This window comes from Idiotropiscis lumnitzeri, chromosome 4 (genome assembly GCF_059441095.1).
Source record: "Idiotropiscis lumnitzeri isolate Australia: NSW breed Sydney's pygmy pipehorse chromosome 4, RoL_Ilum_1.0, whole genome shotgun sequence".
NCBI classification, from domain to species: domain Eukaryota; kingdom Metazoa; phylum Chordata; class Actinopteri; order Syngnathiformes; family Syngnathidae; genus Idiotropiscis; species Idiotropiscis lumnitzeri.
In genome coordinates this window covers 19,419,362-19,434,870 of record NC_142394.1, presented here as the reverse complement: position 1 = coordinate 19,434,870, position 15,509 = coordinate 19,419,362, and the positions used below count along the sequence as shown (strand labels likewise).

At 39.8% G+C, this 15,509-nt stretch overlaps 1 protein-coding gene and 3 non-coding genes across 4 annotated transcripts; all 4 read left to right on the top strand.

The window, feature by feature from the left end:
• The first annotated feature begins 47 nt into the window (after nt 1-47).
• On the top strand, nt 48-15,315 carry polr1a (RNA polymerase I subunit A). Its single transcript, XM_088293470.1, has 37 exons — nt 48-355; nt 601-709; nt 850-945; nt 1,092-1,241; nt 1,510-1,614; nt 1,786-1,871; nt 2,033-2,121; nt 2,246-2,326; nt 2,504-2,621; nt 2,706-2,847; nt 2,938-3,105; nt 3,702-3,824; nt 4,300-4,527; nt 4,680-4,787; nt 4,880-5,026; nt 5,570-5,761; nt 5,963-6,112; nt 6,236-6,419; nt 6,504-6,586; nt 6,954-7,112; nt 8,433-8,531; nt 8,645-8,797; nt 8,887-8,969; nt 9,076-9,241; nt 9,643-9,766; nt 9,866-9,963; nt 10,047-10,246; nt 10,389-10,556; nt 10,655-10,790; nt 10,927-11,081; nt 11,161-11,290; nt 11,392-11,499; nt 11,921-12,172; nt 12,340-12,540; nt 12,857-12,974; nt 13,051-13,215; nt 14,665-15,315. Exons 1-37 carry the CDS (start codon nt 279-281, stop codon nt 14,763-14,765), a joined length of 5,052 nt encoding a protein of 1,683 aa, XP_088149596.1. The 5' UTR covers nt 48-278; the 3' UTR covers nt 14,766-15,315.
• Nucleotides 6,689-6,825, top strand: LOC148338454 (small nucleolar RNA SNORA5). Its single transcript, XR_015843031.1, has one exon. It is a non-coding gene; the product is annotated as a small nucleolar RNA SNORA5 (small nucleolar RNA).
• LOC148338453 (small nucleolar RNA SNORA5) lies at nt 7,816-7,952 on the top strand. The gene has a single exon (XR_015843030.1). It is a non-coding gene; the product is annotated as a small nucleolar RNA SNORA5 (small nucleolar RNA).
• Nucleotides 9,320-9,455, top strand: LOC148338452 (small nucleolar RNA SNORA5). The gene has a single exon (XR_015843029.1). It is a non-coding gene; the product is annotated as a small nucleolar RNA SNORA5 (small nucleolar RNA).
• Nucleotides 15,316-15,509: the final 194 nt, after the last annotated feature.

The window sequence follows — 15,509 nt, the reverse complement described above, 5'->3', positions numbered from 1 at the left end:
AGTCAAATATAGAGTGTTTCTTTTTCGAATATGTTGATAATTTGAATTAAAATATAATATTTGTATTTATTAATATTGTATTTTTGTGATGTTAAAATGACATAAAATAAATTGTCTTAAATCTTAATTGTATGAATGCCGCCCCCTACTTTGAGGAATGTGTGGGTCCTATGATGCACGTGCGAGAAGACTGCGCCACGATTTCATGGCGCATGTGGTCCGACAAACTTTGCAATTCTGTCGTAGTAAACATTCCCAAGTGTGGATAATCATCGAATATGTTATTTAGAAAAGACGTACCATGGCGACGATTGGAGGGCATGTCATTTGGCCTGTACTCTGCCGAAGAGATACGGTAAGGTTGTTAGCTTTTGGCTTCGTCCTAATATTGAAGTTCAAAAGTTGATATAAACTAAATACATTTTCAAATCTATTCAACCTCCTTACAGCATGTCACTAACACTTTTTAAAGCTGGACTTCTACATTATATTTAGGAAGGGACTGTCACATTTATACTGATCGCAGTGTAGCAAATCAGCAGCTACCGTACACTAGTTGTCACGCACATGTGAGTATTTTTTATTTTTTTTCATGTCTAGGAAGTTGAGTGTAAAGACGATCACCAACTCAAGGTTGCTTGATGGTGTTGGAAACACGCTCCCAAATAGCCTGTATGACTTGGCCCTGGGACCAGCAGACAACAAGGAGGTAAATGTGTAAAATTGGTAGTAATCTTTCAGATTATTCATAGCAAAGAAGAATTAATGATATAAATTTAAATCAACCAGTCGGGACAATTGCATTTGAAATATTGTGACTTTGATTATTGTGTTGTTTTGATCCTTCAGGCATGTTCAACTTGCTGCCAAGACTTCAACAACTGTCCAGGACACCTGGGGCATGTAGAGTTACCTCTTCCTGTTTACAACCCTCTATTTTTCGACGTAAGAATTATGCACACACGCGTTGCTACATGCACTTTTACTTTAGACTGGTTTAACACAGTCAATACTGGGAATTACCCATCAAAGACTCAATAAAATGTGTTCTTTTTTTTATGTTTTCCACTTATGTTTTTGCTCACTTTCAGAAACTTTTCCTGTTGATTCGGGGGTCATGTCTGTCGTGCCACATGTTAACATGTTCACGGGCCGCCGTCCACCTGCTACTGAACCAGCTAAAGTTACTAGACCATGGAGCCATGCAGCAGGTTTACCAGATAGAGGAAATTCTCAGCCAGGTGAGGCTCAAGCTTAACATATAACCACAACATTGAATTTCACCTTCATGAATCACAACCAATAGGGTGTATTTTAATTCTATACATACTGTACATTGCAGCCAAAACTAAACTGATTCATCGGTTATTATTTGAATGTTTCTAGTGTTGTACAACTTCATGATCCTAACATTTTTACACTACTGGTATTTTTCAAGAAGTGTGATAACACTTTATAGCGGTTGGTGTGATTTCTTTTTTTTTTTTTTTGTGATTATGGTTATGCTAGTTTCTGGAGGAGAATGCCAAATCTGCCGGTGACGAGATTGCAGCGATGCTAAAAGAGTACACTGATTCAGTTGTCGTCACTGAAGGCTCAAGCAACAGCAAACCGGTCAGTAAACAAATAATCTATTTATATTTTATATTGGGTGCACATGTAAACATTGTGATAAACGTACATTCACATGAATAACTTAGGTCTCACCAATTTGGCAGTACCCTGTTGCATGTATTTTTATTTCATTTTTTTTTTTTTATGTGTGACAATTTTTTTCCTCTCTAGATAAAACACCTTGTTGAAAGAAAAGCCAGTTTAATAAATGACTTTTGGAGAATTCACATGAAAAGTCGGAACTGTCCCTACTGCAGGTAATACTATATCAAAGGTATACCCTTTTAATTATTTTTATATTTACTAATGTACAACTTTGTTTGAGATGTTTTCTCTTCCAATTAAAATTAATGATCGTTTTCAATAGTGACTGTGTAGGTTTGTGAATAAAATTAAAGAACACTGCATGTGCAAACAGGAGCAAGCGGTTCACCATACGACGTGAGCACAACAGTAAGCTGATTGTCACACTGCCGCACGACACGCAAACCATTCTCAATACTGACGGTGAGTGTTTTTCATCATTTCCTTGTTTCATTGTTAGCTTTTGTGCAAGCTGAATTGTACTTTCTACTCACTTAATGTTGTGCGTACCATCAGATTCCGATATTTTGATTGTACTTTTCTGTAGGGAAGCTGATTACCGGAGAGAGAGTGTACTTGACTGCCAGCATTGCGAGAGAACACACCAACAACGTTTGGAAGAAAGAAGGTAAAGCAACAGTGTTTTTATTAGGGTGCTAGAACTGATAAATGACATTGTAATTAATGTCAATATGTCAGCTATTGTTCATATGCGCTCATGTGTTGCCATTCCACAAGCCTGAGTCAATGAAGATGTGAGATTGAATTGTTCAACCGATATAAACCATTTCTCTTTTCTTTCCAGGTTTTTTCCTGAAGTGTCTGTTTTCTGGATTGGTGGACAACTCTGGAGCAAATGAAGAGGAAAAAGGGTTCTCCCCGGATCTCTTCTATCTGGATTTGATGGTGGTTCCGCCTTGCAGGTACAACACAGCCACTTTTATAAACCGCTTGTGCATGGTTGTGCTTAAAGTTGTGTGACCATGAAGTCTTTCTTCATTCTTCAGGTATCGGCCAATCAATCGACTTGGTGACCACATGTTTACCAACGGTCAGACGGTCAACATGCAAGCCGTCATGAAGGACAGTACAATCATAAGAAAAGTGCTTTCTCTCATGGCTGCTGAGAAGGGTACTCAGGAGGATGAGGTAAGATTTTGTGCGTGTTTCAATAAAAGAAAGACTTTTACTGTAATTATTTTAATAAATGTTCTTTTTGCCTTTGTCTGATGTTATCAGTCTCAGGCAACTGAAGCGACAGACCAGTCTTTTCTCGCAGAGATTCCTGGAACTACATTAACAGATAAACTTTACAACATATGGATTCGCCTTCAGTCCCATGTCAACATTGTCTTTGATAGTGACATGGACAAAATGATGACAGAAAAGTACCCAGGAATCAGACAGGTACGTGGTGTTTTTTTTTAAAGGGGGGATGCAAACATCAGCTACAAAGTCTTACAAATTGTATTAACTCAGTAACTTCAGGAATTAATAAATGCCCGAAGCCAATATTTGAGTGATATTTTCATTTGAGTTATTTTCTTCTTTTAGTCATTATAAAAGGAGCTTTCACCCAAACACAATTTGTGATAAGCACAATTACAATCAGGGAAGTCAGATCCACTTGTGTGGTCTTATAAGTTACAACAAATTTGTTATTGTAATAATAAACATAATTGAAGTAAAATTATAATAATGAAAATATTCTATATTTATTCTGTATTGGTTATAAAGCGAACCCAATATAAGCAAAACTCAATATAGCACCACAGATGTCTACCCTAAACTATTTTTTTTACATGTTTTATCTTTTAATGTTAATGATTTATTGTAATAATTGGCTTTATAATTACAGCATGGTTTTCCTGGTGAACAATTTAATTTTATATTGCAATGCTTTCCTATAGCCCTAAAAAAAAGAGTGGGCTGCCTACAGCATCATTTCAAATTTTTTTTACGTCACATTCCTGATGATTTACGGTCTCGTTTTTCCTTTGTAGATCCTGGAGAAAAAAGAGGGGTTGTTCCGTAAACACATGATGGGCAAAAGAGTTGATTATGCTGCAAGATCTGTCATCTGTCCTGATATGTACATCGGTACCAACGAGATAGGAATTCCCATGGTATGATTGAGTCAATCATTCAAAAAAAAAATCCCCTTAAGTAAATGCGCCTTTAAGGGAAATTAGTCACAAATAAATCGTTTTTTGACAGTCTGTCAAATTTTCATCAGACATGGCACTGAAAGTTTTTTTGCCATTGATGTAAAAAAAATGTCTTCACTATTTTTCTAGCACTTGTTTTGTTTTTGTTTTTGTTTGACCTATGAAATCTTTTGCCATACGGATTTTCCTACGCGTTGTCATTTGTAGAAATGTCGTTTCAGAAAAAAATCACTTGTTGCGGAACCTGACCGTTAATTCATAAATATTACTAAATAAATGACTATATTATTATTATTATAATCAAAACTTGATGCGCTAGAGAAAAAATGAGGACCGATTCAGAATAAGAAATAATCTAAAAAAATGTACTTGCATTTGTGACTAGAAAAAAAATGAGTGCAAATTTATTGATCAATTTGTCATGTTTGTGCAGGTGTTTGCCACAAAGCTGACCTACCCACAGCCTGTCACGCCGTGGAACGTGAAGGAGCTTCGGCAGGCTGTCCTGAACGGGCCAAATGTCCACCCCGGTGCTACGATGGTCATTAGTGAGGATGGCAGGAGAACCATCTTGTCACCGAGCAACTTTGCACAAAGAGAAGCAGTTGCAAAGCAGCTGCTGACGCCTTGCCCAGGACCACACAAGATGCCCATGAAAATAGTGAGTCTGTGTGAAAGAATTTCTATGGTTATGGTTCTCATTGTGTTGGACAATCCGCATGAACATGACTTTACTTGAACATAAAATTAAACATGCTATGTAAGCTGTCATGCCATAGTCAAATGTTATTGCCTGTCTGTTTGTTTCTCAAGGTGAATCGTCATATTAAGAACGGAGATGTTTTGCTCTTGAATAGACAGCCAACCTTGCACCGACCGTCAATACAGGCTCACTCTGCACGCATTTTGCCAGGAGAGAAGGTCTTTATATCTATTTCATGAACACTTTCAGTCAATATAAGCCTTAGAGTTATATTGTTATTTTAGATTGGTTTACTTGTTCTGCGCGTCAGGTCCTGAGGCTCCACTATGCCAACTGCAAAGCTTACAATGCAGACTTTGATGGAGATGAGATGAATGCTCACTTCCCTCAGAGTGAGCTTGGTCGAGCTGAGGCCTACACATTAGTCAGCACCAACCAACAGTACCTTGTGCCAAAGGTAGATTCATACATGCATGCGTGCACTATACATTTTAGTAGTTGTTAAAAAAAAACAAAAAAAAACAGTAATGCTCTGTGATTGATTTAAATTATTGTGAAAAATTTCCCCCATCCTTTTCTTCCCTTCATATTCATCAAATTCAAATGTTTCACATAGTAGTTTGTCTTGTCACATTTTCCAGTTTTTCCTGATAGATTTCATTTGTTTGTCATTTGTTCTTAGAATTTCATGACATATGTCTTCTTTCGATTTTGTAGTCTTTGTGACTTTGTCTGTTAGGTACTATTAAAATGATATATTGATTCAAAAAATCTGATGGCAATCAGGCCTTGGTGTTAATTAAACTCAGCTTTCCCAAAACCGAGGTGAATTAGTTGTATGTTCACTTCTTGGTTTGTCTTCATGAGATAAATTGGCTTGATTTGAAACGTTTTAAAAGTAATACAGGTGCAAAAAAAAAATCTACAGATATTTTAAAGGGCCTTTTCACAGCACTGTATATTTACATACTTATCAGTAGTTTGTTCTTTCTTTCATCAGGATGGAAAGCCTTTGGCTGGTCTTATTCAGGATCACATGGTTTCAGGTACACGCATGACAATTCGAGGCTGCTTCTTCACAAGAGATCAGTACACTGAACTCGTGTACAGAGGACTGACTGACAAATCAGGCCGAGTCAAACTGCTCCGACCTGCGATACTCAAGCCACGGAAACTCTGGACTGGAAAGCAGGTAGTGTGACATATCTGATCTTTGACATTTTTTTTTTTTTTTAATTTTCACCAACATTTACGTGTGGTTTTTTTCTTAGCAATTGAATACTGACTCTTAAACATTGCATAAACTTGAGCAAAAAGAATCCAGGATTAGTTTAATCATGGCTATGAAGTGGGCATATAAAGCTGATGTAAACAATGTCTTGCCGCTTTCTAGGTGGTGTCTACACTCCTGCTCAATGTTATTCCAAATAAGGCTGTGCCTTTAAATCTGGTCGGGAAATCAAAAATCCCCAGCAAAGCTTGGATCCAAGTTCCCCCACGACTGACTCCGGGATATCAACCTGACTCCATGTGTGACTCGCAGGTGCATATGCACGCACACGCACACACACACACACAGACACACCTTTTTGTTTGCTTTAGAAATGTAAACATAGCAGCAAGTTGTTAAATGAGATTGAACAATTTTAGTTTAAAAATCTCATAGGTGGTGATCCGTCAGGGCGAGTTGTTAGTGGGCGTTCTGGACAAAGCTCACTACGGCTCCTCTGCGTACGGTCTGGTCCATTGTTGTTATGAACTTTATGGAGGGGAAACCAGCGGCAAACTCCTCAGCTCTCTGGCCAGACTCTTTACTGCTTACCTTCAGTTATACAGAGGATTCACTCTGGGTAAATAAAGTCATCATTGTTTTCCCGCAGGGATATTTGAAAATATTTAATATTCTCTTTGGTGTGTTTTTTTTTTTCTATTAGGCGTTGAGGACATTCTGGTGAAACCGGGTGCCAACAAAAAGAGGAAACGCATTATCCAAGAATCACTGAAAATTGGTGCAAGAGTGAGTTGAAGCAGCTATTCCTCATTGTTCTTGTTTGCTTCAATAGCTCAACATATTTACTGTCATTGATCAAACTAATGGAACATGTGCATTGTGAAATACTGCAGCCTCGTCAAATTCAGTGTATCCTCCTCCGTGGGTGCTACTGGCCAAAATGGCTGCAACAGTCAAGTTGTAGTTTGTGGGTCTCATTGTGCTCCATTATGGCCTCTGGGCATAAATTTGCGCTACACACAAACAGTAAAGGTGACCGCTTAAAAGCTTACAGTAACTGAAGTCATTTTCAAGGATGTTAACAACAGCGGTCCTTCTCGGAGTGTGGTTTCATTCCGGACATGGTAACATGATCCTTCTTTCCGTTTCTCAGGCCCTCCAAGGCGCATTCAACCTCCCCGCTGATGTGGATGAAGCAGAGGCCAAGAGTCGTTGGCAGGATGCTCATCTCAACCCGGACCAGCGAGATTTTAGCTTGGCTGACCACAAATTCAAAGAAGTGGCCAACCAAGTGAACAATGACATTAACAAGGTAACATTTCTACGTTTACACCATTAGTTCTATTTTTTTCTTTGTTTTACTGTTCTTTGATTTGGCATTGTTACTTATCAGTCTCAAAACAGGAGACGCTAAGACAGGGTTTCCAAATACGGTCTTCAAAAACCACTTTCCTGCATGTTTTAGGTATTTAACACCTAAAACACACTAGATTAAAATTATCATTAGAATCTGGTGTGTTGGAGGAAGTTAACATCTAAAATATGAAGGATGGTGGCGCACAAAGATTGGTTTTGTACACACCGCTTCTAATAGTTACAATTTTAGTTGAATTTTCTGGAACGGTAGTATTTTCAATTTATTATACTGAATCTCTCAAGGTGAAATTCAATTAATACGCTCCTGTTTATACACTACTGTGTTGACAAAATTTTGGCTTTCAGGTGAATTTTCAGAGCGAACCTAAAATCCAATAATCACCTTCATTTGACCTTATTTAAACCTTTGATTGAACACCTCTAACTATTCTGTGTTTTGGTACTTTTTGCGCATCTTGCCATGCTCTAAGAAAGAGCTGAATGGACTCACTCGTGCAACAACTATGGTAGATTTTTAGGGGAATTTTGCGAAGTTGTTTACTTAGCAAATAGTGTTGTTCCACTAACATGGTAAGCAGTACCACAGTCAGAGGTTTGTTCAGGAAGGATGCGATCCCAGCTGACGCATTATAAACTCTTGCAGCTTTGTCAAATTCAGTGCACCGTCTTCAGTGGGTGCCACTGGCCAAAATAGCTGCTACATAAAAGTTGTAGTTCATAGGCCCCGTTGTGCTCTCACATGGCCTGTGGGGTTAAATGTGTGCTACATACAAACAGCGGGAATGCTAAAGTAAATCCGGAAATGTTTCACTTGATGTGAGTTAACCATTCTCTTCTAAGCTAAAATAAGTGAATGAGTGAGCAACAATGTGTATAGTACTATGCTCGTCGTAGAAGTACAGTAAGGAACCCCTAAATTATGTGGCGAATAAAGACCAAACACTGCTGCGAATAGCAAAATCCGCAAATAATTGATGCCCCTCGCCCCAAAAGGGGTTTCAAATTTCGTATAAATGCGACAAGATGGTGACAAAAAGGATCATGTAGCATCAACATCATGCACTGAGCATGTGCACCATCATGAATCCATGGTCCATAAATGACATTTTCAGTTAAGAATGGAGGATATTGACCTGTGACGTTGCAAATGACAAACTTTGAATACGGAGGGAATCTTTGAAACCGCCACACCCACTTTGAAGTGTGTATTGCAAGGCTCCTTAATTCCAGGGAGCGTCTCTTGTCTCTCTTATAGGTGTGTATGCCAGTTGGCCTTCACACCTCTTTCCCCGACAACAACCTCCAGCTGATGGTCCAGTCAGGTGCCAAGGGTTCCACCGTCAACACCATGCAGGTAAATTTCCCTGCTCTTCTCCTCTCACTGAGATTGAAATGTATTCATTCTTCATATTCATATAACCTTCTCGGTTGACCCTGCAAGCTTCATTATTTGTGTGCCTGTCTCAGATCTCGTGTCTACTAGGTCAGATTGAATTAGAAGGTCGTAGACCTCCGCTCATGCCGTCTGGGAAATCATTACCCTGCTTCCAGCCATATGATCCAGCGCCCAGTGCTGGGGGTTTTGTTTCTGGAAGGTTCCTCACAGGCATCAAACCACAGGTGTGTGTGTGTGTCCAAACAGATTGGACAAATTACTACAGGCTAAGCATTTAATGTGACTGTTAACTTTGTGGTCATTCTACCATCAGGAATTTTTCTTCCATTGTATGGCTGGCAGAGAAGGACTTGTGGATACTGCTGTAAAAACTTCCAGATCAGGATACCTGCAAAGGTAAATCAACGCTTGAGAGGCAGACATGGAGAAAAAAAAGGTTCCCCTCAGTTTGTTGTACTTTTCATTTTGTCATGTATTTTTTCCTTTTTTTCCCCCTCTGTAGGTGTGTTATAAAGCATCTGGAGGGTTTAGTGGTCCAATATGATCTGACAGTGCGGGACAGTGATGGCTCTGTAGTCCAGTTCCTGTATGGCGAAGATGGGCTTGATATCCCTAAGACGCAGTTTCTGCAGCCAAGGCAGTTTGCCTTCATAGAGGACAACTTTGAGGTGAACCTGCACTCGTTGCAAATAAGCCATACTCTAATAATGATTTCCTGACGCCACTAGATGAGCATTAAAAAAAACGGCAGCCTTGTCAAATTCAGTGCATCCTCCTCAGTGGGTGCCACTGGCCCAAATGGCTGCCACAGTGAACGTGTAGTAGTTGGGCCCCACTGTGCTGTCATATGGCCATTGGGGATAAATTATACTACACACAGATTTTGTAGTTAAAAATCTTTGTAATCCATTCCTAAGGGCATGATGTGATTTTTTTTTTTGTAGTATTCCATTTGCTTAGTATGAAGCTAAAACATGAATGTCATTTTCATGAATGTGAAACCACAGTAATGGTGTTATTTCTTCATGCGGGGAATTGAAACGTACTTAATATTTTGCTGTTGCTGCAGGTAATAAGGAATTACCAGTGCTTCGATGAAGTGTTAACACGGTTGGACCCTCAGAGTTCCAGTCAACATTTTTCAGCCATACAACGCTGGAAAGCAAAGAGAGAGGTGGCTTGTCCTCGCAAAGGTAAATAATTTATGTCCGCATATCAACTGTTACTTGTTTTGCTTCGTATCACCATCACTACTGACCGCTGTCATTTGATTTTATTGTAATCCGTTATAGGAGCATTTTTATTATTTTCTCAAAAAAAGATGGCCAAACTGAAGCAGACCGAAGCTGCAATACAAAATGTGCACGGCAGAGATGCAGCTGTTCTGAAGGTATTCCATCCTGTTATATTTTTAACACCTTCCATGTGATCACATTGACACATTTTCATCGGAACTGTTGTATCTTTCTCCAGCTTGTAGAACAGTGGCGTGCTCTTGACGAAGCTGGACAATCAAAATACACAAGAAAGTCCTCCCGCTGCCCTGATCCCAGCTTGAGTGTGTTGCGGCCCGATGTAAGCTTTGGATCGGTTTCTGAAAGCTTTCACGACATCACCGAGAAATACTTGCAGGATCGAGATGCAATGAATCAACATGGCTTGGATGGGGACAGGTAAATAACAGCGATAACGAGCAGTCTTGTGATGAGAATTATGGTCGCGGCATCTGAATCATCATCTTACACACGTGTGTGATTACACATTATGCACATAGAGGGAGTCAGGATGACTATTATTGCTGTTATTTGTTTGCAGACTTCGACAGTTGTTGCATTACAAGTGGCAACGATCACTGTGTGATCCAGGGGAAGCGGTGGGTTTGCTGGCAGCTCAGTCCATTGGTGAGCCCTCCACCCAAATGACCCTCAACACCTTCCACTTTGCTGGCAGGGGAGAGATGAACGTCACATTGGGAATACCTCGGTAATGTCAGTTTGAAGATGTTGTGACCGTCAATTGCAGTCACTGCATGCGTTAAAAGAAATGTTGATAAATAACGGTAATCTTTGGCTGTGTCACAGACTGAGAGAGATCCTTATGGTGGCCAGCTCCAACATCAAGACTCCAATGATGAGTGTTCCAGTGCTGAAAAGCAAGAAGGCCTTAAAGAGAGCTCAGAAACTCCGCAGAACACTTACCAGGGTCTGCTTGGCTGAGGTAAGAATGGATGCTCTTGTTTTTTTTTTTTTTTGGGACTCCTGACATGCTTCTTTTTATTTTTCATTCATCCTTTAGCTGGTTTCTCCTTTCCTTTTCTAATTTCTGCTCTACTTTGTGGGCTGTGTGAGAGCAGGTACTGCACAAAGTTGATGTGGTCGAGACGCTGCGCGTCGAGCGTCACTCAAAGGTGCGGACGTTTAAACTCACTTTCAGCTTTCTTCCTCCTGACCGCTACGCTGAAGATAAACAGCTCTCACCCCAACAGATCCTCCACTACATGGAAAATAGGTTAATCATTAAGATCCGTCTGTCGAAGACATTGATGATTAAATCCACTTAACCTTGTTGTTAATGACTCCTTGGTCAGATTTTTTGAACTTCTCCTGAAAGCCATTGAAAAACGTAGCGCCAAGCTGGCATCCATTGCTGTGGAGACCAGGAAGGCCTCCCTGAGGGACAAAGATGATGATGGCAGGGAATTGGCTGGCACAGCAGGGGTATAAGCTTGACAGATGCATTTATATGTTGCATATGTTTTTTGTTTTTATTTTGTGTAATTTGTGTTTTTCTGTTCACGTTACCATATTTCTATTGTCAGGAGGATGACGGGGAGGAAGAGCCGGAGAGAGAAATAATTGATGACCAGGCGAATGAAGGCGATGCTGACGCAACGGATGCCAAGAGAAAAGACAAGCAAGAAGAGGAGGTAAAGGGTTGAATAAACATATGTAACATACGATATGGTTTGGAGGGCGCCATTGTTTACAATCTTGCTGGTTGCCAGTGGTGCTGAACAGATGGAGGTGCTTCCCTCTCTAGACAACAAATCACGACAATATACTGTGGTGCAGGTCAATGACACTGCAAAATACATAAATAATGTTAAACATGTTTAAATATTTGTCAATCGAAACAAAAATGTCTTTGTGAAAGTGGCGTCATTAATACAACCATGTTTTAATTTATTTATTTATTTATTTTAATTTTATTTTATTTCTCAATAGTCAAGTAAAAACTGTTCTCACTGGTTATTTACTGTAAATTCATGCCATTCGGAAGGAAACTACGTACTTGCTACTTTACTCCTGCACTGGAGCTGCAATCAGCTCTACTCTCTTCCTATGTAGGTTGATTATGACAGCGAGGAGGAAGGCGAGGATAAGGATGATGTGGAGGAGGAAGAGGAGGCGCAGGAGAAGGTGGCAGATAGTCTGGAGGAGTCCCAAATGCAGTCCACGGGTGGGAAATTGCAAAAGCAACGAGCAAAACGCGGTGGGATAGAAGAGTCTATCGATCAGATGAGAATGAACAACGTTCTGAGTTCCCACCCAGCAATAGAGGGCTACTGCTATGACCTCAAGCATGAACTCTGGTGTGAAGTACGTTTTTATTAAGTTGATGCAGTTTAGCATTTGTTATCACGCTCTTTTTTTTTTTTTTAGAGCCTCTCCCACTTCTAACTGGAGGCCTCTGTACAAATATTATTGGTTCCAAGTGGCAGTAAAAGTAATTTAATTCCAGTATTCTGTGCTAACCTTGTCGACAGTTGGACCTGGCTTTGTCGATGAGCAAAGTGCACCTCGACCTGACGTCGGTTGTGTCAACAGTGGCGCAGAACGCCATCATCATGGAAACCAGGGGGCTGACTCGATGCCTTCTGAGTGAGAGCACAACTAAGACGGGAGAAAAAGAGATGGTTCTCAACACGGAGGGAATCAATATGCACCAAATGTTTGAGCACAGTGATGTACGTGGACAGTGTCTTCATTTTGAAATATTGATTTTCAAGGCAATTGTTTCCAAAGCAACCAGACAAATCTGTTCTGCAGTCATCTTAGTGAAGAGATGACAAGATATTTGTGGCTACAAGTTGCAGTCACATTTGTTAAATGACATTGAGGGATTTTCATAGCGAGATTATATATAAGTATGTTTTACTATTTATCTTCTGCTCTTCTGATGAATATATTTTTTGGGCTTTGTAATTGTCAACATACATTTAAAATTCCCAAGATCTCCTATTTCTTAGGGTGCTAATCTTTTTTTACTGTATTATTTTACAGATCCTAGATGTCAACAGGCTCTATTCCAACGAGGTCCATGCCATGGCGAACACCTACGGAATTGAAGTGGCTCTCAAAGTCATTGAGAAAGAAATCAAAGATGTCTTTGCAGTTTATGGTACAAATACACACTCAGTGCAAGACCCTGACAAGTTCAGAACCGCTCTGCTCACTATTTTTCTGTCTTCCGTTAGGTATTGAGGTAGACCCCAGACATTTGTCCCTCGTAGCAGACTACATGTGTTTTGAGGGGGTGTATAAGCCACTGAACCGCCATGCCATTAGGTCCAACTCGTCCCCTCTGCAGCAGATGACTTTTGAGACCAGCTACAAATTCCTCAAACAGGCTACCATGATGGGTGAGCATCTGATACAAATGGGAAAGGACATGTAGTGCATATTCAGCACATACTAAGGCTGCTTTGTATGATTCCAAATATAGTCTTGATATGGTTCTGTTGTGTTGGGAAGGTGTTCCAACGCCGTAGGCAAATGCAAAAATTAGGTTTGATTTTAAACTCCCTAATGGTCACTGTCTGGCACGTCTGCGGTTAGGATGTTGTCAGATTATTGCTCAAGAGGTCCTCGCAAAATACTCTGTGCCAGCCATTCATGTTGTGTATGTAGATGTACATTGGTTTTGGTTTACATCCATGGAAACAATGATACAAAAGTATTTTGTGGTGACCATATTTATCAACCCATTTCTACAAAAATATTTGCAAATATTTTTACAAAATGGGTAAACTGGAAAAAAAAACACGCTAAAAGATACAAAACAAGATGTGTCAGAATATTAAATTCCTTTGGCTCTTTGACTACAAGTAGTTTAGTCCAGCCAAAAGTGAACTAAGTGGCTGCTTGGGGGTCCTCAAAAAGTGTAATCATTTTTAAAACGCAGAAAAAAAATGAATGAGGTGACATAAGCATCAAAATCCTATATATGAGTGTAACGTTCCGTAAAGTATCCGTCAAAGTCTAGCGCGTCTGAGGCTGTGATCATTCAAATTCTGCTTAGGGTCCCATAAAGAGTTCAGCAGTAGCAGTACAGAAAACTAAAAAAATATTCAAGCAAATAATATTATATACTCTTCATTTGCACCCACAGCTTGCTCTTTCTTAACATCCTATTCACCAAGGATATTGCGCTAATGACATACATGCGCAAACACACCAACAAAGTTTGACAGCTCGAGTGCAGTTTGCAGCTGTTTCCCCCTGATTTCACTCTCTTGGCAAAGTATAAATGTCACTTTGGAAGAGACTCTTTCACGCAGTTCAAATAACAACTCAAAATGCACCTTTTAAAAACTCATTTTCCTCTGCCCCCTTTATGTTCTTTTTTTAATGATATGTATTTCTTTCATTCCATTTTTTATTGTTTTATTTAACATAATGTCAAATTTTGTACAATGTCCTTAAGTGCAAAGAACGACACCTTTAAATAAACTGTTGTGGGTAATTATTATTATGATAGAAAGATTAAATATACAGAATGCAAGCTTGGGATGTTGACCGAGGAGGCTCATTGGTATGAGGTGGGAAATTTCTCTGCTAAATATATGCATATTACTTATCGTAAACACTCAAATACCACCGGCGCACCAAGATGCGTTCTACTTGGCATCGTAGTTTGTGATGCATTTCTTTCACCATCTGCGTGCTTTGTGAATTAGACGCCATCTCTGTGATCCATTTTTACCTGTTTGAGCTACGCAATACTTATGTGAATTCGGCTCCGGGTGTGTTTGAACACTGGGAGTCTGTTGTCATATTATATGTTCAATTTTTTATTTTTTTTTTTGCAGGATCTTGTGATCAGCTCGTGTCGCCATCTGCTTGCCTGGTAGTGGGGAAGGTTGTCAAAGGAGGAACCGGACTTTTTGAGCTCAAACAACCTCTGCAGTAAAGGGGACGCTGCTTTGTGCAATCAATGTGCACATGATGGAGAGTCGTGCTTTTTCAGTGACAGTGACAATACTCACGCTGAGGTTGCATGAATAAAATGTATTGTTACTGACATCACAAAGTAAATGAGACAGGGGCATCATGACATGTGTGGATTAAATTAAATTAGTGAACAAATAATCTATCCATCCATCTATTATTGGTACCGCTTCTCCTCACAAGGGTCGTGCCATGAAACCCACGTGAGCACAGGGAGAAGATGCAAGCTCCACACAGGAAGGCTGGAGTTGGACTTGCATTGTGAGGCCATCATGCTAACTAGTCTTCCACCTTGCTGCCAGTGGACAAATAATTCTAAATATATATATATATATATATATATATCAATAGCCTGAATCACAATACAGTGCACAGCGCAGTTTCTATTCAGGATTGTGTTCTGAAGGTACTGTCTATGTTTTGTCTTTTAACAATGACAATAAAATGTCGATTTTTTTTTCTTCTGTCGCTTTTTAAAATTTTTTTTAAATAAATGTTGAAATTGCATCTTACTTTAAATGCTTGTCATGGACGTTTTTCTTAATCTCGTAAAGTATATAATACAGTTCAGCAGAGCTGAGCAGTCCATCCAGGGGTGGAGTGGTCTAGGGCGGAGGGAATGATGTAAAATTTAAAAAAAAGTCTTTGCAGCTCTCCCGCGGCGGCATCATGGGGGTGGGGCCGGGGGTAGATCATTCTGGGGGGC

Coding starts and splice junctions, on each gene's coding strand:
- polr1a (XM_088293470.1), top strand. CDS start 279: ATGTTATTTAGAAAAGACGTACCATGGCGACGATTGGAGGGCATGTCA. Junction 7,113..8,432: donor TGAACAATGACATTAACAAG/GTAACATTTCTA, acceptor TCTCTCTTATAG/GTGTGTATGCCAGTTGGCCT. Junction 11,291..11,391: donor AATTGGCTGGCACAGCAGGG/GTATAAGCTTGA, acceptor TTCTATTGTCAG/GAGGATGACGGGGAGGAAGA.